The following is a 24,875-nucleotide window of genomic DNA, read 5'->3' on the forward strand; positions in this document are numbered from 1 at the left end:
GTCAGATTTATTTTGATGCCTTGTGTCAGGGTTGGTCAGATTTATTTTGATGCCTTGTGTCAGGGTTGGTCAGATTTATTTTGATGCCTTGTGTCAGGGTTGGTCAGATTTATTTTGATGCCTTGTGTCAGGGTTGGTCAGATTTATTTTGATGCCTTGTGTCAGGGTTGGTCAGATTTATTTTGATGCCTTGTGTCAGGGTTGGTCAGATTTATTTTGATGCCTTGTGTCAGGGTTGGTCAGATTTATTTTGATGCCTTGTGTCAGGGTTGGTCAGATTTATTTTGATGCCTTGTGTCAGGGTTGGTCAGATTTATTTTGATGCCTTGTGTCAGGGTTGGTCAGATAATTACAGAAATGTTAAAAACTGTTAATACAGTGTGATGGGAACAGTACTGAATTGAGATTCACTCACACCGATTCCCTTGTATCGTAAAATAAGTAATTCACCGAATGACTTGTGTATCTCCATCATAACATTTTATGATTCAATTGAATATGAATCCTGAATATTAAAAATTGTCAATAAAAACGGTAAAGGTAGTCGGTAAAGGTAAATGTAGGCTATATTAAATGTAGTTAATAAACACCATGTACCCCGAGTATATTCAAGTATATTGGTATGGCAAATTGTGGATTCTAATCGTCGGCACCAACCTCCTAAACTTTATTAGGTGATTATGATGAGAAACCAAATGCTGATAATGACAGTAGAAAACAGGAGCGGTTTCAGGACATTTATTACAGAGAAAGGGAAAACAGGGGACAAGTATATATCTCAATACAGAAGACCAAACCTAACCCAGATCTTTGGAGAGGTATGGACACTGTGCCAGACAACACGACTGGGTGTGGGTTTTCCTATATACATCTATAGAAATGTAAGAGGATCACTGAACAATGCTGACACCTGACACAACAGTAGGGAGCGGAACTAAAAGGGGGAATGGGTTTGACGGGGGTGGGGGGGGGGCAATCTGCCTGGGGCCACATTTATATCCCTTGGTATTTTGAATCGGCAAGTCTTGTAAACTTAGATACGACCACATTTTTTTTCAAATTCGCCATACAAATTTCGGAACCAAGGGTATTGAGAGATAGATCACAGTTCTGTCTGAAAAGTTGTGGAATGAAAAAAAGGACAGAAAGGAAGTGAAGGAAGTCTGAACCCCAGGGGTGCCAGATGAAGGTGGAGTGTCAGAGGAGGAGGAGGATGTCTGAACCCCAGGGGTGCCAGATGAAGGTGGAGAGTGTCAGAGGAGGAGGAGGAGGAAGAGTGAGGGAGTGTCTAGAGAGTAGTCATGTCGTTGAGAGCCAGGTCAAGCTCCTCACTGAGGGCTTTACCCTTCAGCTTCTGAGCGTACACCTCGTCTGGAGGGAGGGATGGACACAGAGGACAGAAAGATGGACAGACACACAAGATGGAAACAGAACAAGAAAAAAAGTTGAAGAAAAGAAAAGTCAGATAACTGAAATCTTAACTTCAAAAAGGATTATGCAAATCTAAAGAAATTATAATAAAATGTAAAATCCAAAATAACTTCTCCACCAAATTCCTTCAGCAGTAGCAATCTGACAATCAAATACTTTACAAAAATTCTAGATTTGTAAAAAATGAACCAAAATCCAAAAATGTTAGAATATTAATAAAGCTGCGTATCTTTAACACAGAATCAAAGTTAACACAACGCACTCTAGTTTAAAAATCAACTAAAACTCATCCTTCAGGAAAAGACAAATCCACTCAAGGTTATCAGGGTCATGCAGCATCAAAAGCCATGTTCCAATTCAAATTCCTCAAACAAAACACCAGATAACACCAACTGAACAGCCATGCTCCACTTCAAACTAGGGATGTGACAAATTGATTTAATTTTTTAAATCTTAACTTTTAAACTGCTATTTATTTTAAAGTAAGTTTTACGTTAAAACAATATGAAAAAATGTCTAAAATTCCAGGTGAGTTTACAATGCAGCAACGGGTCTCACGGCGGTGTGTCTCTTTCCGATGGTGAAGCACCTGTACCACCATTACTGAGCCTCAATTCCACCTGGCAAAGTTCGCATTTCCTTCTCATTTAACTTCTAAAATTATTGCCATACAGGACTTCACTGCTGTCACTTGCCTTTCTCTGATTGTTCCAACTGTTAACGACGATGACGTAGTGTTGGAGAGTCGACTCCAAAATAATTGATTCCTCGACTCCTTGCAAGTCGAGTGTCAAGGTTAGATTCCAATAGGAATCAACTCCTAAGATTCAGTATTCTTGGAACGGACGAGATTGCTTAGTTGCCGTACTTCTGAGAACACAAAAACACATCTTTCATAGCGCGCTAAGGAGGAACGTAGGGCCACAGTAGCGGCCAGTCGGCCACCAGGCAGGTCGGCCACCAGGCAGTCAGAACTGTGCACTAGGCCAGGGTTTCCCGCACTGTGTTCTGGGGCCACACCCACCTGGGTGCACCTTTTGTTTTTTGACCTAGCACTACACAGCAAATAAAAATAACCATCATCATCATCATCAAGACTTGATTATTTGAATCAGCTGTGTAGTGCTAGGGAAAAACCAAAACGTGCACTCGGGGGGCCCCAGGACCGAGTTGGGGAAACCATGCACTAGGCTTATCTATCGGCAATCAGAAGATGTCTCGCAATGGAATAATGCAAATCGTAATTTCTTGGCTTGCAATGTCTCGCAACTTCCAAGCAGGGCCTATCATCAAAGAATAGGCTAGGATATGCTACACGCAACAGACCGAAGACTGAACACACACTGGCATCATTAGCGACGAGATAGAGCAGGGGTGTAATCACTAGTCCAAACAGTAACTAAAACCAGAGTTTCTACTGGACAAGTAGGTCCATCACTATTTTGTTTGCTTCCATTTAAGAAACATTTTGCAACATAAATGGGTGTAATGAATACGCCCCAGGCAGGCCAGCTCGAGGGAGAGAGAGCTGAGGGGGAAGGCACAAGAAGACAATCCATGGTGAGGATATCTCTTGGTAACTTGTCGTGCATGCCTCGCAAATTCACCAAAGTAGCCTAAAGTTCACTTCTTCCTCTGGTTCTCTTTAAATTCCACAACTTCCCCCAGGCTGAGATTCTAACGTTGGGGGGGGGGTCCTCTTAAAGTTAAGGATCCCAATTTTGTTTAAAAGTTAAGTCACATCAATAATTCAAACTCCTTGAACAACATACCAGATTACACCTATTCACACATGACATTTCCAAAGTCTGCCAAAACGCAACAAGACATTAAGCTCTCCACAACAAGCCCATTCTCATTGCTAAATAACCACCAATTTGATTGAGTAACTGTGGATGATTCGACAACACCCTTACGTAAATAAGAAATAAGGCAAAGCCTCGGAAGAAACCAACTTAGTCCAAGTACTACAACTGAAATCTAACCTTTCTTATAGGATCTAATCAATCACTCAAACTGATCAATATGAGATAAGGCAACACCAAGGGCTCCCGAGTGGCGCAGCGGTCTAAAACATTGCATCTCAGTGCTAGAGGCGTCACTACAGACCCTGGTTCAATTCCAGGCTGTATCACAACTGGCCGTGATTGGGAGTCCCATAGGGCGGCGCACAATTGGCCCAGCGTGAGGCCGTCATTGTAAATAAGAATTTGTTCTTAACCTACTTGTCTAGTTAAATAAAGGTTAAATAATTATAATAATAACCAGACAGGATAAACAATCAAAAGTGAAGCTGTGGCTCCACAGTTCGGCTGCAATCAAACAGGCAGCCAAACTCTGATCCCAATTATTGGCAAAGGAGCTGATCTGATTGGTCAAAAGACCGGCTACTGGAAAAAGTTCCGAATTATAGGCTGCCTGTGTAAACGCAGCCTTACAACAGGCAGACTATTATTCTTCAGAGCTAAAGACTCAGAATCTACACATTTGTCTATCTGGCACAATCATACGGAATGCCCATCGTTGATTTCAACTGCAATCTGTTCTAATCAGATCCCTGGACAACAGAGCCAGGTTAATGGGGGTTAATCTACCAATTCATTGGTTAATCTATTAAACCCATATTAAAAAAATCCATTCACGTCGGCGCTCCTCTGTTTCTAACGGTACTCAAAGTTGGAAGGTAAATTGTAAATGACTATCTACAATGCTGCTCAACTATTAAGAGTCTTTATTAATGATTGAAACATACAGGTATGTTACCTAATGCTATAATACACTACTAACAAGTCATGCGAGGGTACCCAACAGGCTTCAGTGTTACAACTCATGGTTATAGGGGCAAACCTTTCTGTTAGTGAAACGTCTGTGACGCTATCACAAAGGAAACATAAGAGTGAGTCCAAATGGCACAGGGCATAGGGCGCTGGTCAAACGAAGTGCACTATACAGGGATTAGGGTGCCAAATTAGGGTGCCATTTGGGATTCAGGTAAAGTGAATGGGTCACTGAAAATGCAGTTAGTGACGTCAGCTCCTGGGAACTCCAAGAGGTGTTAATGGTTGTGAATGAAAGGAGCGTTGAAAACGTACCTTCCAAATCATCAATGGTTTTCTCCAGCTTAGCCACAGACCTCTCTGCAAACTCAGCACGGGTCTCAGCCTGGGGGTGGGGGAAGCATCTGAGCACAATGCTTTTCAAATAAATTTTTTCCAAGCACCAAATGACATACGTAATATCTTGGTTAACATTAGGTTGCATAAGAGTGGGAGGAAGATAAGAGGCTTTAAGATACCATTTGAACAACCATTCATACTAAAATATTAGATATGGTGACCCTACAGTACCCACCTCTTTAAGCTTGTCGGTAAGAACTTTGATTTCCTCTTCATATTTGTCCTCCTTTTGTGAGTACTAGAAGTGAAATAATGGGGATTCATATTAGCACAAGAGCTATGACGAGAGCTTCTCCTTAAACATTCACAACTTAAAATATATGGCAGTATTCTAGTTGAAATATAGACAGTCAATATACATTTATGTATTTATTCTATGACAACGTCTACAGTGTAGCATTCAATTAATAGCCTACTGTTCACATCCACTAAAGTAAACGCTATTGGATAAAGATTCCATTAATGAAAATGAGGAGGGCTACAACAAGAGCTGAGCTGACAGGTTGGCTAGGGAAAGAAGACTAACGACACAAGAGCTGAAAGGTTGGCTAGGGAGAAGAGGAGACTACGACACAAGAGCTGAAAGGTTGGCTAGGGAGGAGAGGAGACTGCAACACGAGAGCTGAAAGGTTGGCTAGGGAGAGGAGGGCTAAAACGCAAGAGCTGAAAGGTTGGCTAGGAAAACAAAGCTAAGAGGGCTAGCTAAAGTCTCAGCGTAGGCTTGTCATAATGCAAGCGGGTCCTAAGAACAAACCATCAAACTCTCCTCAATCATAATCTTCTGCTTTCGAATGTATTTTACACCCATCTAACGTAATGCCTGGACTACAGTTCAATTCCTACACTTTTTAAAATCAATGTTATGGATTTAAAAAAGTATATAGATAACTTTATAGATGCTGCACTGCTTGAGAGGATGGCTTGTGTGTAACTATTTAATTTGACACTATGCTGTATTCTGTGCATATGACAAATAAACATGGATTATAGCTAGATATCCTACACTAAGACTGTGTGTTGAGGGGCATCTGTGTGTGTTTTATCCAGCTGGACTATCCTGCATCGTATCTGACCTTCGGGCCCAGCTTACTTCCCCTCTCCTACAGTACCTTCTCAGCCTGGGCCTCCAGAGACTTCAAGTTGTTGGTGACATTTTTCAACTCTTCCTCAAGATCACCAGATTTACTGTGCAACAGCAGGAGGGAGGGAGGAAAATGAGGGAAAAGAAAGGAGAGAGAGAGCGTTTTGAGAGGGAGGAGAGGACACGACCAAGGAGACCCTGGTCTGGATACTCCAACCCAGTGCCTATTAGGGAGAGTGCGTTGGCTGGATAATAAAACCTACCTGAAGGGGTTAATGACACACTTACCTGAAGGGGTTAATGTCACCTACCCATCAGATGGGAGGGTTAAATCAGGATCCTTGATGGATAATATCTGATAGATAAAATCATATACTCTAAGTATAGGAAATATACAAACACATGTATAAAATCCATACTTGTATAATCTGTATGCCTCAATCTCAAGTATCACATCAAGGATCCCATTGGCTTCAGGTTGAAGATATGGCAAGGGACAGTATGGCTTGTAGGACATTGGTCCTTTTGTACCACAGCAATACTGTCACGTCAACCACCAGGGGAGGCCTCCATGGAGCACAGCTGCTAGGCAGAGAGGCTTGGAGGGACGAGTCAAGGGCATAAGCCAGAGGAGCGGAGGAGAGGAGCGGAGGAGAGGAGAAAGGAAGCAGGTAGTAAAGCAGTTTGGAACCGGGACGTTTGTCCTGGTATGGGGGGGGGGGGGGGGGGGCAGACAGTACCTCATCCTCTCCGCACATCATGGACTTCAAATTCTGGTCCATGAGTCTAAGCTCTTCCTCCAGCTCCCTGACTCGACTGGGTTAGTCCACAGTCAGGTAGGTAGAGCGGGGTGTAGGAAGTGGGGGCAGGAGGGGTCAGGGAACCCACACACACAAGGTGATCCCAGGTGGAGGGGTGTTGGTGGTGTTGGATTCAGGCATGCATTACATAAAACACAGGGGAGAGAACACACACATCCAGGTGCCTGTTGTGGTTAGTGTATCCCATCGTCTCGTCTCCCACGTGGGTTAGTTTCCCACATATTCTTTTTTTTATTTTTATTTTTTCTCCCCAATTGTTAGTAGCTACTATCTTGTCTCATCGCTACAACTCCCGTACGGGCTCGGGAGAGACGAAGGTTGAAAGTTGTGCGTCCTCCAATACACAACCCAACCAAGCCGCACTGCTCCTTAACACAGCGCGCATCCAATCCGGAAGCCAGCCGCACCAATGTGTCGGAGGAAACACCGTGCACCTGGCAACCTTGGTTAGCGTGCACTGCGCCCGGCCTGCCACAGGAGTTGCTGGTGCGCGATGAGACAAGGATATCCCTATGGACATAGATCAGCCAACTAAAACCAGAGTAAAAAAACAACAAAGAATCCACTTCTGCCATAGACATCCAGTCAAGTCCCGTTCTGAGGCGCTGTGAGAACAGACGACAGAAAGAGAGACTGCTGGTGGACGAGGTTAGGACATTAGTGTCATGGTGTACAATGGGACTACCTGGGAATAAATATATGTTTTGTTGTCAGCTAAAGGGACGGCCACTGGTTAAAGGGACGGCCACTGGTTAAAGGGACGGCCACTGGTTAAAGGGACGGCCACTGGTTAAAGGGACGGCCACTGGTTAAAGGGACGGCCACTGGTTAAAGGGACGGCCACTGGTTAAAGGGACGGCCACTGGTTAAAGGGACGGCCATCAATACACCCACGGGAGGTCATTAGCTTGTTTCAGTTGCCATCCAATCATGGGTAATTTTATTAACAGGAAGGTGGGTCCATGCAACAAGTCAAATTAATATTAACCATTTTTCAGGAGAGGCCTCATCATCAATGTATATTTCAAAATGCATTAGATGGTTAGGTGCGAAACGCCTTGATAAAAATTAATGCATGAATTCCCAAATGTGCTCAAGTAAATAAGTGATGGGGCTAGTAAAGTCTACTGATGAACCATCAACATGTCATTCACATTAAAACACCACATTTCAATGGAACTGAAATACGAGGAATTTGTTGGTTTTAACAAAGTTTTTAAGTGCGATGTCCAGCACTGCGTTTTGATTCGCCACCCTTCTCCCTAGGCGTACACTTGATTGGATGAACTTTAAAATGGTGAAAACTCACTCCAGCCAATGCTTACATCAATCATTTGCTGTTAAATCCCTGACGGGAAGGAAGTGTGCAAGTTCACACTTCTAGAAAAGGGTGGCGAATAGGGACTAAAAGACATGGATACTGGCACCCTATTCCCTATATAGTGCACTACTTTTGACCAGAGCCCTATGGGACTGGGTCAAAAGTAGTGCACTATAAAAAGGGAATATCGTGCCATTTGTGTGTCAGCAATGAAGGAGGGTAAACTTACGCCTCAGCCACCTCAGCACGCTCCTCAGAGCGCTCAAGGTCACCCTCAAGGATCACCAGCTTACGGGCCACCTGTAGTCATACAAAACACACATTAAAGTACTCAGGCCAAACACTTCCAATAACTTCCAACACACACAAAACTATTCCCATGCAACATCTGAACAGAGATGGTGGCACGAAGAACGTGCAGAAACAGACCTTCAAGCTGACACAAGCATCAAAACACATCAAACTAAATTCTGTATTGACCAGTACACTCAATAGTCAAAAACAAAATGAAGAGGGAGGGGAAAAAACCCAAGAGATTTCATTTAAGAATTTAAGAGAAATCATTAAATAAAAATTTAATAAAAAGATCTTACGATGAGGGGCGGTAGCGGTGGGTTTAAAAAAAGAGCAAAAAAAATAAAATCAGATATAAAATGCCTATAACCCCCATAGGATGAACCAACATACCGTAGGCCTATAACCCCCATAAGATGAACCAACATACCGTAGTCCTATAACCCCCATCAGTCCTATAACCCCCATAGGATGAACCAACATACCGTAGTCCGATAACCCCCATAGGATGAACCAACATACCGTAGCCCTTATAACCCCCATAGGATGAACCAACATACCGTAGTCCTATAACCCCCATAGGATGAACCAACATACCGTAGTCCTATAACCCCCATAGGATGAACCAACATACCGTAGTCCGATAACCCCCATAGGATGAACCAACATACCGTAGTCCTATAACCCCCATAGGATGAACCAACATACCGTAGCCCTTATAACCCCCATAGGATGAGCCAACATACCGTAGCCCTTATAACCCCCATAGGATGAACCAACATACCGTAGCCCTTATAACCCCCATAGGATGAACCAACATACCGTAGTCCTATAACCCCCATAGGATGAACCAACATACCGTAGCCCTTATAACCCCCATAGGATGAACCAACATACCGTAGCCCTTATAACCCCCATAGGATGAGCCAACATACCGTAATCCTATAACCCCCATAGGATGAACCAACATACCGTAGCCCTTATAACCCCCATAGGATGAACCAACATACCGTAGTCCTATAACCCCCATCAGTCCTATAACCCCCATAGGATGAACCAACATACCGTAATCCTATAACCCCCATAGGATGAACCAACATACCGTAATCCTATAACCCCCATAGGATGAACCAACATACCGTAGGCCTATATACTGTGTACCAGAAGTGGCAGGTCTACAACCCCCATGATCAAATGTGTAGCCAGCTCCCAGGGTGCAGCTGGTGCCCTCAGTGGGGAAGTGCACTAGACTGGCCGAGTGTTAGTGAGAGAGATCGAGGGAGAGCGGTCAATGACAGGTCTCATTCTGTATAAATCCATTAGACAGCTACTTTGTCTGTCAATGTAATCCTCTGGGATGTGGGCTCATGTGACCTCCAGGTCTAAGCCACAGGCCATGAGCAATCAACATATGCTACAGGCTAAACTGCTAATCGGTTCCCCCTAGGTACAGATTTAGGATCAGCTTCCCCTTCCCCAATCCTAACATTAACCATTAGTGAGGAAAATGCTGAACTGGCCCAGGATCAGCATCTAGGGTAAACATCACCCTATACCACGGTACCTGTGTATGACCTTAGCTAAGCAAGCTAAATTTAGCTCTACACTACGTGGCCGGATTCCAGGAGCCAGATTAAGCCTAATCCTGGACAAAAATCACATTCAACAGAGATCGATCTTGCTTTTTAGTTAAAGAGCCTGGGAAACAGCCAAAGAGCGTGGGGTTATGCTGAAATCTACAAATTTACTGTAGAAATGATGAGTTTTCCACAGAACACATACAGGCATTGAAAATAAAATATATTGGGGGGAAACAAAAGACCAAACGGTTTGTTCAAGACCTGATAGAATACTTAGAAAAGCATCTTGTCATGTTAGGATAATGAAGCCTAGGCAGAGGTACGGATGGGGGGCTTCCACAGAGAGGCCTCCTTTGATCTGACATGTTGCAGGCTAAACTGATGCTACAGAGGAGAAAGGGGTATGCAGTGTGGGTGTATGTCTGTACTGTTATAGAGAAACACCACAGGTCTCAACGCTACCATCAAGGGAACACAACAGCTTCCATTTTCCAAACAATCTTAAATCAAATCAAGTGTTGATATGCTTGTTAAAGGGGCTACAAAATTATGAAAAGTGGTGGATTCCAGCGTATGACATGGCTCTACAGTAGTCTGGCTTTAGTCAATGGGCACGTTCCAGATCGCACTGTGTGTCAAAGGTAACGTCTCAGAAACTATAGTAAACATGATATGGCAACCTTTAAAAAAAATATTTAAAAAAGACGACCTGGAACGCAACGATACTTTAGGGCAGAAGGACACCCACCTCCTCGTACTTCCTGTCGGCCTCCTCAGCAATGTGCTTGGCCTCCTTTAGCTGCATCTCCTGGATCTCCATCTTCTCCTCGTCCTTTGACGCCCTGTTCTCTATCACCTTCATTCCTCTGGAAAAACACCACAGGGTTAGCTACAGTATGGACCTTCATATCCAACCCTGTTCTCCATCACCATTCCTCTGGGGGACACCACAGGCAACAGGACAGAGAGAAGTCATGGGTGATTGGGGGGGGGGTTGGAACATACTTTCGATGTGTACTTTCTTTAATATCAAAAATACTTTGACCTGTCCACTCTGTTATGTTTCAATGCTAATAGTAACTGCTGAAGGAAATTCTGAAAAACTATTGGGGCTTGTTGAATGTCTTGGCTAGCGTTTCTTCCTACTTCCTTCCATAATTCCTATTCTGAAAGAACTGGGGAACCCTGCTCTAGAGCAGAATGGCTGAACTATGGTGGTGCTCCCCTGCTCAGACGTTGCATGCATCAACCAATGGTGGCATGCCACTTCATTAACTGTGCAGTCGGGCATCAGATTGCTAAAACATATGATGTGGTTAGCGGACACGTAAAATACCTATCCAGGTGTTGTAACATTTGGCATGCATCGGATACACAACCTAAAACAGGAGACGGAAATCCCACCTCTCGCTCTCGTCTGCAGCCTTCTCGGCCTCCTCCAGCTTCTGCAGCGCAGTGGCCAGTCTCTCCTGGGCCCTGTCCAACTCCTCCTCTACCAGCTGGATACGTCTGTTTAGGGAAGCCACCTCTGCCTCTGCCTGGTGGGGGAGAGAAAACACTCAGTCAGCCACAATAAATGTGCTGGGTTGCCAACTGCCCCGATTTATTCCACATTGGATAATTTTCTTAGCCTGGTTGGTGTATCACCCAAACTGAGCTGCCAGGGAGGAAGGAAACTCATCTGGGATATGGTTACTAGGTTACATGTGGTAGGCTTACAGATTTCTCAAATCATTGCAGTGCAAGCAACCATATCCAAGTTCCATACCATAAAGAATAACCACCTTCAATATGCCCTTGGGTTCATCCATCTAGCATACACTTTTCTCAGGTGTCCCTAGTTTTCACCATTGAAATACCATGGATACCGATCAACACCTTTGTTGAATGTCTATACATATTTTTTTCTTTAGAACCTTCTTTTCAAAACATTGAAAGCATTTAGAAAAGAACCTTCTTGACACAGAATGACCATGGTTCATTGGATTAGCAGAGGCCTTCTCATTGCTCTATGGGGAAGTGAAGTGGCATCATACCACAGTTAATGACAAACGCAAACAATCCCAGCATTGAGGCAGTGGGAGGAGGAATGTGTTCCCTTATGTCACAAGGGACAGTAATGACAGTGCCAAAGGTTTATTTGTCCAGTTAGGGGCCCTTTGAGCTTCTATTTACCCCTGAACCAACGTTTGTTGGTACTGTCACATTGGCCTTCCTGAGAATTTTTTTTTGCACCTTTTGATACATCAAGTGGGTCCTTTTGGGCTCTACCTTTTGTCTTGTGGTAAAAAATGTGTAACACTAAGATTGTAGGCTTTCTAATAACAGACTGTTGGCCTAACAAAGGGTAGCTGTAAACGTAGAAAACAAGCAGCTGCATGTGAACTACATTAGACTCGTGGATATCAGTAGAACAGTCCATTTCCACAAGGCAGCAACTCTCCATAGACTTGCTGAAGCAGGTGGGGGGCTGATCAAGCAGTGAGTCCATGAGTAGATGATGATGACAGATGATTGGATGGAGAGAGCACCGCATTCCAGCATTCTTAAAGTTCCCGCTGGGGGATACAGGCGGAGTTAACGGCAAAACAAAAGAGCCATTGTCTGTCGTCGTCCCTCCCCAGCAGCAGAAGACAGCTAATTAGACCCCCCCCCCCCCCCTCTCAGCCAAATCCCAGAAATCTGTTCCCATTCTGCCGGGCCTTCGTCAGGGAAGCTGTGGAATGCCATCTGTGACATTGAAAACATTCCAGAGCCTTTCACTTAGACCGGTTAATACCACACTTCTTTTGGCTCGGTTTAGTCAAATAATTGATATGTGGCACTCGTGCCAGGCAAATTGTTAAGGGATTACCATTTCAGAGAGAACCAACACGTTCTCAGTGTAGATTGTTTGGCAATGGGACAGAACAGGAACAATAAGCTTGCTCTTTTGTTGGGCAATTTTTATATTTCTGGCCTGGGCCCAAAGCCATATTGTAGTATGATTGACAGTCAGTGTTCCTCCCCTTGGGTGAACCTGGCCCCTTACTGAAATATTTCCTAAATTCCCGGTGTGTATGATTGCACTTCAAAGCTGTTTACATTAATGATAGTCATATTCCCATCATGGCAAGCAGAAAGGTTGAGGTCCAGTTGCTCTGTTAAAGGAGTAGTTTACTATTTTAAAACATGACTACTTTCAAGGTAAGGAACTAATATATATATATATATATATTTTTAAGTTAGCTGAAAACTGTAATGGCCGTTTAAAGATAACCGAACTTTGGATTACTCATAGCCTACTTTCAGGGTGAGGCACCACCAAACAAGATATTGTAAAATAGTGAACTGCTCCTTTAATGGTAGAGTGACTTTGGGCTGACTGAATGGACCCAAGGCCATTCTCTCTCAGCTAAAACTCTGGTCAGAAAATGATTAACCTGCTCAACTGCCAGAGATGAGACAGCGAGAAATACAGACAGCGACTCTGGCTAGACAGGGAGTGGAGTCAGGAAGAGAGAGAGACCTGCTCAATAAAAGCTGCCCTCATCCCTTCTGCTCCCTACGGTACACTGGCTCATTTGATTTGTACAATTTAACAACCAGTCATCAATTAGTGTTTAAGTGAGGTTTATATCTAATTATGTGGAAACAGTTGAATGAACACTGGATGTCTTTCATGTACAAACTAGAAAGAGAAAATAATACATTGAGGACTACGCTATTTTGTTAAGGGCTCATTACAGCCAAACATTATCAGCTAACGTGCAGCCACTTCTCTGTATGTATGCATGCTCTGCACAACTTAATTCCCTTGACAGCCCAATACCCTTGTGAAAGGTGGGCGATAAACAAATTAGCCTACTGAGGTGCGCTCATGCAAGGGCAGCAAGCTCAACAGCCAGCTTATGCTCTAGTGTAGGCATTACAATGCATGTCCATTAGCATCATGGCTCACCAGAAACTAACTCTGTACAGCATCTGATGGAATAAAGACCATATCAAGGTCAAGCCTGTTTGCTATGGGAAAACAGCACATCAATAATTCTGCTTGGTAGGCCATCAAGAGAGCAACTTCCATGCATACATAATGGCCAACACCCACCCTCCATTTTGAGGGACTGCCACTGTCCACATCCAAACTGAATAGAAGATGAATAATAGAGTATGATAAGTAGTAACTTAAGTCAGCAGGCTATACAGGGACAGATCTATCAAGTTACATTCTCCTTTATAGGGCATCTTTAAATTCAATGTAATGTGTTTAAATCCAGTTTTAGTGAAGTATTGAGTTCATATGGGAGTCTACTCTGGCATATCAAACGTTTTGAAGTAACAATTTGCCAAGAGCCAGTCTGCTTTAACTGGTATTAACCTTACGTGGCTCTCTCCGGGACTGTGACCATGAGTAAGCTAAAACATGGAGTAATTTACTAGAGTATGCTGACCGGGCTGCACCTACGGCTGTAAGCTTGCCAAATGCACAAACCGTAAAACACTCCACATTTTCAGCTCCCTCTGTACCAGCAAAGAGAGACTTTGCGATATTAGGTAATTATATTCCGTGTGTAAGCAATTACTTTGTGGACTGCATCCATGCTCCCCTATAAATGGTGATCATAGGCTCCAACTCGGATTAATCGGTTTATTCTAGGCGTCTCTTACCCGCTCTCTGGCCTGTCTCTCCGCATCAACCTCTCTCTGGAGCGTTTCGGCACGGTCCTCCGCATCATCAGCTTGTTGCTGCAATGTCTGAATTTTCCTTTTCACGGCTTCAATAGATGTTATTCCAGCCATTGCAACTATCTATGTAACACTTATATTCAATAGACAGAGCTGCTATAAACACGACGTTGCCTAGAGTGCTACAGGGCACCTTGATTGATGAGTCACGCAGCTTGTAGTAGCGACGGCCAAGTGATAGTCTACAATATAGTTATTTTGTGCCACTTGTATCCATATGCAAGCCTAAACGATCTTGTTAATTCAGCGACATGCTTGCAGTCTCCTGCCTGCTAATTCGTTATCACAATTCAGTAGCTAGGGTACAAAGTTACTACATTATTTTCTCCGCCTCCTCTCTTATCTTTCAGATGATGTCACAGGTCCGCGGCAGTTTAAAGGAATAGCAGCATAAAAATAAACAGTTTTGAAGAGCAGCATTTTATTTTGCTGTGCATCTCTTTGTGTTCTATTGAAATAAAGCACGTGTGTCTCAATGCTGTATGTCAATGCATATGTCATTTAGGCCATATGTCATTTAGACCAACGGCTTGTAAGTAAGAATGTCACGGTAAGGTTTACACCTGTTGTATTCGGCGCATGCGACAAATACGATTTGATTTGGTTCCCAACCTTTTTCGGTTACTGTACCACCAACTGAATTTTGCTCTGCCTGGAGTAACCCTGAAGAACCCCCTAATGTACCCTGATCTCATAGACTAGACGTAATATAGTAAACCCAGGACACTCAAATTAGTATGATACGTTACATTTGGTATGGTTACAGACAGTTACTTAAGTCAAAAACGAAGGTATAACGCAAACGTCTTGCAACCCAATGGTTGCGAGTTCAAATCAGCTAATTAGCAACTTTTCACCTACTTATGTAATAACATATTAAAACATGTAATGAACTAATCATTAACACTTACTACTTTTTATCTACTTTGTAACTACTTAGCATGCTAGCTAGCCCTTCCCCAAACCATTACCTTAAGACTTTTAGCTAACCCTTCCCCTAGCCCTAACCTTAACCCTTTTAGCTAACCCTAACCTTAACCATTTAACCTACCTCCTAAACTTAACCCTAACCGTAACTCTAACCCCTAGCCTAGCTAACGTTAGCCAGCTAAGCCTGGTCAATAAGGGTAAAAAGATAACGTCTCAAACAGATACTCAACTTTGTGAGAGATCTGTGTGTAGAGCTGAGCATACGGTGTAGGACGCACAGGAGAAAACAGGTGTAGCAAGTAAACTTGCTGAAGAGAGACGTTGATGAATGAGCTTCTACTTATTTATTGTAACCTAGGTGGCATGGCATACACATATACATTTCTAATCAGCTGGCTCAATGCACTTAAAAAAAATAATAAAGCTAAATAATAACATTAAGATTATATTATTCAAAATAAAGAAAAGGTTTGCCAATCCTACATCAATATTATTGGCGCTCACATTTCTGAGCTTCTGTAAATCTATTCACTGTATGAATATATACAAAAAAGTTATTTTTTAACATGTTTCATTTAACTAGGCAAGTCAGTTAAGAACAAATTCTTATTCACAATGACGGCCTACCCCCGGCCAAACCCGGGGCAATTGTACACCACTCTATAGGACTCCCAATCATGGCCGGTTGTGATACAGCCTGGAATCGAACCAGGGTGTCTAGTGACACCTTTAGATGCAGTGCCTTAGGCCACTCGGGAGCAGTGGGCTTTAGATTTACTTGTGACTGGGGGTCAGTTAATATTCTTAAAAAGTGCTTAACTGTAGCCTACTAACCATTATTTAAACATATTAATCTAGAATAACAGTATATGAATGAACAGGATTTATTTGTTTCACGGTTTGAGACCTAAACTGTGTACTTTAGTAGCTACCTACTGTTTTGTCTTCAAGTATTTTCAGATTATGTATCTGTTTTTCCTCCATGAAAGGGCTTTAATAGGACAAGCTACTTAATGGTGATCTTGTAATTATTTACTTGTGTGTGGTAGACTATTGCATAATTATCCTAATTCAAAGCAATACTGCTGTTGATGGTAGCCTCAGAAAAGTACATATGGTCTTTAGTTTTATGCATTTATCATGAGTTGAATCTGTAATTTATCATGTTATAAGTTATTTGAGTGTAACCATTGTGTGTTTATGTAATACCATTTAGTTGACAAGAGGTCTGACTCTTTAAACTTGTCCAGACAGACAGAGAGAGAGAGAGAGAGAGAGAGAGAGAGAGAGAGAGAGAGAGAGAGAGAGAGAGAGAGAGAGAGAGAGAGAGAGAGATAAAGAGAGAGAGAGACAGAGAGAGAGACAGAGAGAAAGAGAGGGAGACAGAGACAGAGAGAGAGAGAGAGAGAGAGAGAGAGAGAGAGAGAGATATAAAGAGAGAGAGACAGAGAGAGAGACAGAGAGAAAGAGAGGGAGACAGAGACAGAGAGAGAGAGAGAGAGAGAAAGAGAGAGAGAGAGGCAGAGGGAGGGAGAGAGAGAGAGCGAGAGGGAGCTTTGTCCAAACACAGTCTGAAAAATAGACTAATTGTGAAGCTGTGAGCATGAACTGGAAAGCATGACTTCACTTCACTATAAACAAGACTGCATTCTTTCAATTCTTTTCCTTCTTTGGTAACATTATAATGTTACAAGTTAAAGGTTTTGAATATGAGATGTCTAATGTCACGCATGCTTAAGATTTTCACGAGTATCATAATTACTAAGTTGTAATTTCTGTGTGTTTAAATATGTGGCATAATCAGCGGGATATACCAATAGGCTACATGCGTCATTGGGTTTGCCATTGAAAAAACGTCCCGACTCAATTATTGAAAATAATTATGTATAAATAACTAAACTTAACATATTTAAAACCGGTAGTGTCTATCAGGTTTCTATCATGAGTAAGCCTGACAATTAACTAATCATCTCTCTCATCAGGTATAGCCACAGTCTTTAAATAGATCAGTGTGACAACTATTGGTGACTGTCCTCTATTGGCACGGTTACAACTCTGGTGACATCATCACGGTGGCGTGATGATGGAGCGGGAAGACGCGGCGGTCGGGAGGGGTGGAACATCAGCGGGAGGAGGAGGTGGTCAGGAGGGGTGGAACATCAGTGGGAAGAGGAGGTGGTCAGGAGGGGTGGAACATCAGCGGGAGGAGGTGGTCAGGAGGGGCTGAACATCAGCGGGAGGAGGAGGTGGTCAGGAGGGGTGGAACATCAGCGGGAGGAGGAGGTGGTCAGGAGGGGTGGAACATCAGTGGGAAGAGGAGGTGGTCAGGAGGGGTGGAACATCAGTGGGAAGAGGAGGTGGTCAGGAGGGGTGGAACATCAGTGGGAAGAGGAGGTGGTCAGGCGGGGTGGAACATCAGCGGGAGGAGGAGGTGGTCAGGAGGGGTGGAACATCAGTGGGAAGAGGAGGTGGTCAGGAGGGGTGGAACATCAGTGGGAAGAGGAGGTGGTCAGGAGGGGTGGAACATCAGCGGGAGGAGGTGGTCAGGAGGGGTGGAACATCAGCGGGAAGAGGAGGTGGTCAGGCGGGGTGGAACATCAGCGGGAGGAGGTGGTCAGGAGGGGTGGAACATCAGTGGGAAGAGGAGGTGGTCAGGAGGGGTGGAACATCAGCGGGAGGAGGAGGTGGTCAGGAGGGGTGGAACATCAGTGGGAAGAGGAGGTGGTCAGGAGGGGTGGAACATCAGCGGGAAGAGGAGGTGGTCAGGAGGGGCTGAACATCAGCGGGAGGAGGAGGTGGTCAGGAGGGGTGGAACATCAGCGGGAGGAGGAGGTGGTCAGGAGGGGTGGAACATCAGGAAATTATAAACTGTGTTTTTAGGAAGGATTTTGAGAACAGGTAGTCTAGAATGCTGACAGCCACAGTCCTTATATGGACATGGTGAAACGGAATTGGAACTCTGAAGCATAACTGTACAGAGTTGAAATTAGCCTGGTCCCAGCTATTGCTTAGACGCCACTCTCTCAATTGAGTATCTTACCTAGTTATTTTTTAGATGATCTCATTTGCTATTTTGTAGCTTTAGCAACTATGTGTGTGTTTGTCTATCCCATTTCGTTCCTCTCCCATAGGCTCTACAGATGCTCCCCACCCCTTGGCTGCAACCATTCTAAAAGCAGTTTACCCTGCACGCACAACCCACGTGGAATTCCTGGTCTCTTTTTGGCCCTTCCGGAAACATGGATCACCCCAGAGAACACTGCTACCCCAGCTGCTGTCTCTTCATCTGATAAAATTTTCTCTCATACTCCGAGAGGATTTGGTCGTCGCGGTGGTGGCATAGGGCTGGCTGCTCATTTCTCCTAAATGGAGATAATCTCTTTTCTCCCTCACACACCTGTCCATCTCCTCATTTGAACTCACTGCTGTCACTGTCACTGTCACTTGTTCACTGAAGCTCAACATTGTTGTCATCTATAGCTCACCAGGTGCCCTTAGAGAGTTCCTTAATGAGCTTGACACATGCTGGGTGTACTAGGTGACTTCAACCTCCCGACATCTGCCTTTGATTCATTTCTTTCCAACTCTTTCTTTCCCCTCCTTGCCTCTTTTGACCTCTTCCTTTCCCAGTTCCCTCCCACTCACAAGGCAGGCAATACGCTTGACCTAATCTTTACTAGAGGCTGTTTGTCTACTAATCTCACGGCAACCCACCTCCAGGTCTCTGATCACTACTTTGTTTCCTTTTCTGTCCCTTTCCTCCAACCCTAACCACTCAGGCCCTACCCAGATGGTAATGCGCCATCACAATCGTTGCTCTCTCCCACTACTCTCTCCTCCTCTATCCTATCATCTCTAAATCCTTCTCCCTCCCGTCTACTGATTCCTCTTTGACCCTACTATCCTCCATTTCCGCATCCTATGACTCGCACTGTCCTCTTTCCTTCCGACCTGCTCAGCCTGCTTCTTCCCTCTTTCCAATCGAAGCTCGCATCCGCTACAAGACCATGGTACTTGCCTACGGAGCAGCAAGAGGAATTGCCCCTACTTTCAGGCTCTGCTCAAACTCTACACCCCAACCCAACCCAAGTACTCCGTTCTTCCACCTCTGGTCTCTTGAGCTCCCGCTCAACCCAGTCCAAGCTCTTCTCTGTCCTGGCACCCCAATGGTGGAACCGAGTCCCTGCCCATCTTCCGAAAACCCTACTCTTCAAAGATGATAAAATATATATATATATTTAACTTGGCAAGTCAGTTAAGAACAAATTCTTATTTACAATGACAGCCTACCCCGGCCAAACTCAGATGAGTGGGACTCCCCCACGGGGCTCCCAATCACAGCCGGTTGTGATGCAGCCTGGATACGAACCAGGGACTGCAGTGACACTCCTTGCACTGAAATGCAGTGCCTTAGACCGTTGCGCCACTTGGGAGCCCATAGTCTTAAATAATTCCAAAGCGCACCCCCTCCTCATGAGATTATTTGACTGTGTTTACACAGGCAGCCTAATTCAGATCTTTTGACAATTATTTGGCGTATCCGATACCCATCTGATCTTTTCCCTAATGTGTAAACAGCAATAACAAAAAAACATGGAATCTGATCTTTTGAGTTCCAATTTACACCATTTCCATATGTTCATCTCAATCCTGATACAATTCAGTCTGGATGCTCAGATCTGATTATTTTGCTCTGAAATGTTTTATTTTTGCACATGCCATGCCGTTACCATGTCAACTACCCCAAAATGTAAAGGATCAGTGACAAGAAATGAGCATCGCATCTGTGTATCTACTACTACTAGATGCTACATCAATGTGAATACACACATCTGATATGGGTCACATATAAAACTGAGTGTGGACAGTCAGAAAAAAAGATTGGATATGAATAAAACAAATTTGGAATTGGGTTGTTAGGGTGGCTGCCTTTTCTGGGTTACAGGTTGTCTTGCTACACTCTTAGGATAACCTTTGGAAGAACCCTATTTGGTTCCAGGTAGAATCATTTTGGTTCCATGTAGAACCCTTTCCACAGGGTTCTACCTGGAACCAAAAATGGTTCTACGTGGAGCCAAAAATGATACTCCTATGGGGACAGCCAAAGAACCCTTTTGGATCCCTTTTTTCCCCTACTCAATGGGGAAAGGCCTATGATGACATATAAAACAACAATATATAAGGTAACTTGAATGCGTATACCAGATCATATAATCATAAGAAAGGCTATGAGACATCATTTAGAAAAAACATTGTCCTGTCTTAAGGTACAGTACGAATGATGACAAAAAAGTTATACCAGCAACTGAAGGTTTACTTATAGTTTTACTACCACTGCTAGTCCGGCCTAAAGGTGTAGCGTACTGTATTATACGGTCTCTGTGAACCGTTCTGACAACATGTTGACCTGTATTTGACCGGAGTCAGACAAAGTGCAGACCAGAGACCACGACAATCAAAGAAAGTCAAACCAAATCATTCCCTGCATTCACTCCAAGGTGCTGACAAGCTTTATGCTGTGTTTGCAAAATGTGATACAGGTCGAGGTTCGGCACTTACTCCACCGCAGCTGTCAACAAGCAAGGTCGCTTGATCAGTGGGGTTCCAACTGGCCCATATCAGATGTGTGCATTCACATTGATGTAGCATTTGAAGTAGTACACAGATACAATGCTCATTTCCTGTCACTGTTCCCTTAAATTTTGGGGTAGTTGACATGGTAACGGCATGGCATGTGCAAAAATAAAACATTTCAGAGCAAAATAAATCAGATCTGAGCATCCAGACTGAATTGTATCAGGATTGAGATCCACATATGGAGGTGGTGTAAATTGGAAGTCAAAAGATCAGATTCCATGTTTTTTCGTTATTGCTGTTTACACATTAGGGAAAAGATCAGATGGGTATCATATACGCCAAATATTTGTCAAATGATCTGAATTGGACTGCGTACACCAGCCAAATATTCTCGTGAGGAGGGAGGGGGGCGCTGTGGGATTATGTAAGATTCTCTTTGAACAGTAGGGTTTTCAGATGATGATGGGCATGGCCGGAGAGGATGGAACTTGAGGTGCGTCCCAAAAATATTTCCTCTGGTGGAGGCATGTGGGCTGGTAGGAGTTTACACCGTATTTCTCATATTAGTCATTTCCATTCAAATCGGCAAGGGCAAGTGAACAAGCGCTCACATTGGGAGGAAGGTGAGATAATTGGGACAAAACCTGGGAGGTTTGACAGAAGCATACTGCCCACACTGTGCAGTGCAGGTTTGTCCCACCAGGGGGAGACAACGGGACCTGGAGCCTGACAGCCTGCTTAATTGATGACCTGACGACACATTTAGCTGTGTATACTTTTACATAGTATAACATTACAAGTGTGCTTTAATGACAGGCAGCAATGGTGAAATTGTGAAAACTATATGGCTGGAGGATCTTGGCATCCTTGATGAAATACAATCCTAAATGAAATTTAATCCCAATTAAGTGTTTGATTTTATAGGTGAATTTATGACAATAACTTAGTAGGGGAAATGCATTAGCCATAACATATTCTGACATATTATTATCTAAATGACCAGTGAAAATCAACAAAGAGGAGGGAATTATGCAGTAGTCTCTGGAGTCAGTTGCTCGTCTGTGTACTGCAGTGATACATTGCCTAAAAGCACGACCATGTCACCCATACCTGTAACTGGGGTGTGTGTATGTACATGCCTCAATGGGGTGTGTCTGTGTGCGCGTGTGTGTGTGCCGTGCTTTGGCGTCACCATGGTCATAGTGACCCCCTAGTGGTACCCAGTATCACTCACGTCTGTGGCCTTCTTCTCAGCCTGCTCCAGCTTCTCCTGGGCATCCTTCAGTGACTCTGAGTATTTATCCAACTCATCCTCCACTCCCTTCAGCTTCTTCTGCAGGGCCAGCAACTCTTCTTCCAGCTAGAAGACACACACACACACACACACACACACACACACACACACTAATGTCAGGGGACCAATCCATTTTGTTTGTTTGTTAGAGTCATATACAATAAGATACATAACCGATTCAATAAGATACATAACCGATTCAATAAGATACATAACCGATTCAATAAGATACATAACCGATTCAATAAGATACATAACCGATTCAATAAGATACATAACTGATTCATATCAAACCTACTCTAAAGAGCATTCACAAAGTCTCCATAAGCACTATATAGATGCTTCACAAATCATTCATAAGCAAAGTCCTAAAGAGTGATATAACAGCTCCTTATATATATGACGCTTAATATGGCGTGGTCCTTGATGCCGCCTTTACCATATCATTTACTTGTGAAGGGCTTATGTAGGGTTTATGAAGGGCTTATGTAGGTTTTATTAAGGGTTTATGAAGGATTTACATAGGGTTTAGAAGGGTTTGTGAACGGTTTATAAAGAGTTTATAAAGGGTTTATGAAGGGTTTATGAAGGCGTCAGTATGCCTTAAAAGCTAAATCCTTTTAAGTTTGAAGTGGGACCCATACTGCATATAGATTGAGTTAGCGGTACAAGAACTGTCCTGTTGAAGGTTATACTCTATCCTCTAGTCGATGTGTCTGGGTATAACAGAGCACTGCCCGAGGCTGACTGTCAGGGCAGGTTGGGCCAGGCATGAGGACAGACTTATAAAGGGAAAGCTGTCATAGTGTCCCTCCAGAGTCATAGGTTGTTTTCCAAATGCCACCATTTTCCCTACATAGTGCACTTCCTTTCACCAGTGCCCGCCAAAAGTAGTGCACTATGTAGGGAATAGGGTGGAATTTGTGACCAGACAGTCTCAGAGTGACTGGGGCTGCAGCTGGTGATGTTCCCTCAGTCTCCCCTTTCAACGGGCATCAAATAAACCCCTGTGCATTATCCACAAGCCTGGCAGCCGGGACATAGCTCCCTCCGCAGCCTCGTAAAAGCAGACACCTATTAATTGTATTCTTGTGACGATAGCAACTCTCTGCTACTACTGTTTATGGTAAAGGTCATGTAAAGTAAATAGAGAGGAATGGTGCCCTGGTCATAGACTGAAGCTGTTGAGAGATGAATATATCTGTAGGAGGGTTGCTTGTTTTGGCAGGTCCCTGTTCACCGCATCATATCAAAGTTCTTGCTATCTTTCCCAATGCAATTAAAAAAAAAATCTTCCTGACGAGTGTTAAAAATGTCTAGGCTACAACCAAAGAAGCGTCATGTCGTTAGGATCGTCGCAAGAAAAGATCCCCTCTAACCGAGAAAAGCCCATTGTGAATGTGAATGACAGCGGCAGCGTGTGAACCGTGAACACTATGTCCTTGTGATGAATGTCATTCTTTTATTACATCTGACAGATTACAGCGGTCTTTTGGGCTCCAGCTATGTGAGGGGGGGCATTCTGATCCCAGGCCTGCTGCTCTTTCATGTTATTTTGGGTCCAGCCTTGATCCTCTTTTTCTTTGTCGAACAACAATTCCAATAGACATGCCACCGTCAAGGCTGCTCCAGAGAGAAATGTGGGCGCTGGAATCAGAATAGCCCAAGGTGTGGTCTTCTGCGATCACATACTTGTGAGGGAAGACTACTCCTATTTATAGAGAGGCTCCATTTGGTTCTAGCTGACCACGTCAATTAAACATGACAGATGAGTAGAATGGAAAATTTAGACGCCAACAAAAGCTGAAGCGATTAGACCATTAGTTATTATTCACCGCCACGGAAGCAAATGTTCTCCATGGTATCACAAATACACACTGGGGGGGGGGGGGGGGGGGGGGGGTAGACAAATGTTCAAGGACAAATGGGGGGGTTCCATTTTCCATTCCAAGCCACTGGTGGCTTTCATTACTTGGGAACTGAAAGAGAGGACTCACATAACATAATGAGTAATATTAGTCAAGTCTAAAGTGACCAGAAGCAATTTGGTTCAGTACTGTACATGTCCATATAAGCTCAAGCTATTTTCTGTTCAGGAAGAGGATCCATTCCAAATCTCCATCATAAATCTGGGTTCTTGAGGCAGCTAAGGTAGGAAGTAGCTTCATAACAGTAAAAATGAGGTACACTAGAATGAGATGGTGCATCGTCTGTTGTCCAGATCCAGGTACAGCTACACATTGTTGTTGCCAAATCTGACAAGTTGTGAAGGTAGGGATGATTTTTTTTAAATGCCGTGGCTCTGAAGGTGCATATGCGTTCGATAATTTACTTCCAAATGCTCAAAGCAAAGCAGAAAGATGGTTTTCTTGTTCCCATGGGGGATGGTAGGGAGTAGCCTACGTCCAAAGGCAGAAAATAGAATGAAACTGGGAGAAGGGCTAAGCTGCTATGGAGCCATAATGTCAACATTATGAGAAGTGGTCATCATAGACAGACTGAGAGGGAGACCATGAAAAGCTCGGGCCATGATGTAACTGATTCTCAGATGGGGTTGGATCCAAAATGACGACTGGAGAGTCTTGTCTTCTGTCATTCCATCCCGGTCTTGATTTTCCAACAGAAAAGTGGCAGAAGTGGATTGC

The 24,875-nt window shown here is 43.8% G+C and overlaps 1 protein-coding gene across 10 annotated transcripts in view; it reads right to left on the reverse strand.

Moving 5' to 3' along the window:
* tpm2 (tropomyosin 2 (beta)) overlaps positions 1 to 24,875 on the reverse strand; it is a 31,972-nt gene that overhangs the window by 5,343 nt on the left and 1,754 nt on the right. Inside the window, exons 2-9 of one of the 10 annotated variants that reach the window (XM_021601611.2) lie at positions 22,171 to 22,296; positions 11,109 to 11,242; positions 10,453 to 10,570; positions 8,060 to 8,130; positions 5,717 to 5,792; positions 4,783 to 4,845; positions 4,524 to 4,593; positions 724 to 1,371 (exon numbers count right to left, since the gene is read on the reverse strand). In XM_021601611.2, coding sequence (XP_021457286.1) covers positions 1,289 to 1,371; positions 4,524 to 4,593; positions 4,783 to 4,845; positions 5,717 to 5,792; positions 8,060 to 8,130; positions 10,453 to 10,570; positions 11,109 to 11,242; positions 22,171 to 22,296 — 741 coding nt within the window. In that variant the 3' untranslated portion in view covers positions 724 to 1,288. Of the gene's footprint in view, positions 1 to 723; positions 1,372 to 4,523; positions 4,594 to 4,782; positions 4,846 to 5,716; positions 5,793 to 6,428; positions 6,505 to 8,059; positions 8,131 to 10,452; positions 10,571 to 11,108; positions 11,243 to 14,351; positions 14,779 to 22,170; positions 22,297 to 24,875 lie in introns of those variants that run through there. The other 9 variants (XM_021601614.2, XM_021601618.2, XM_021601616.2 and 6 more) reach the window with 9 other exon arrangements.

The sequence above is a fragment of the Oncorhynchus mykiss genome, chromosome 5 (genome assembly GCF_013265735.2).
Source record: "Oncorhynchus mykiss isolate Arlee chromosome 5, USDA_OmykA_1.1, whole genome shotgun sequence".
In the NCBI taxonomy this organism is placed as follows: Eukaryota; Metazoa; Chordata; class Actinopteri; order Salmoniformes; family Salmonidae; genus Oncorhynchus; species Oncorhynchus mykiss.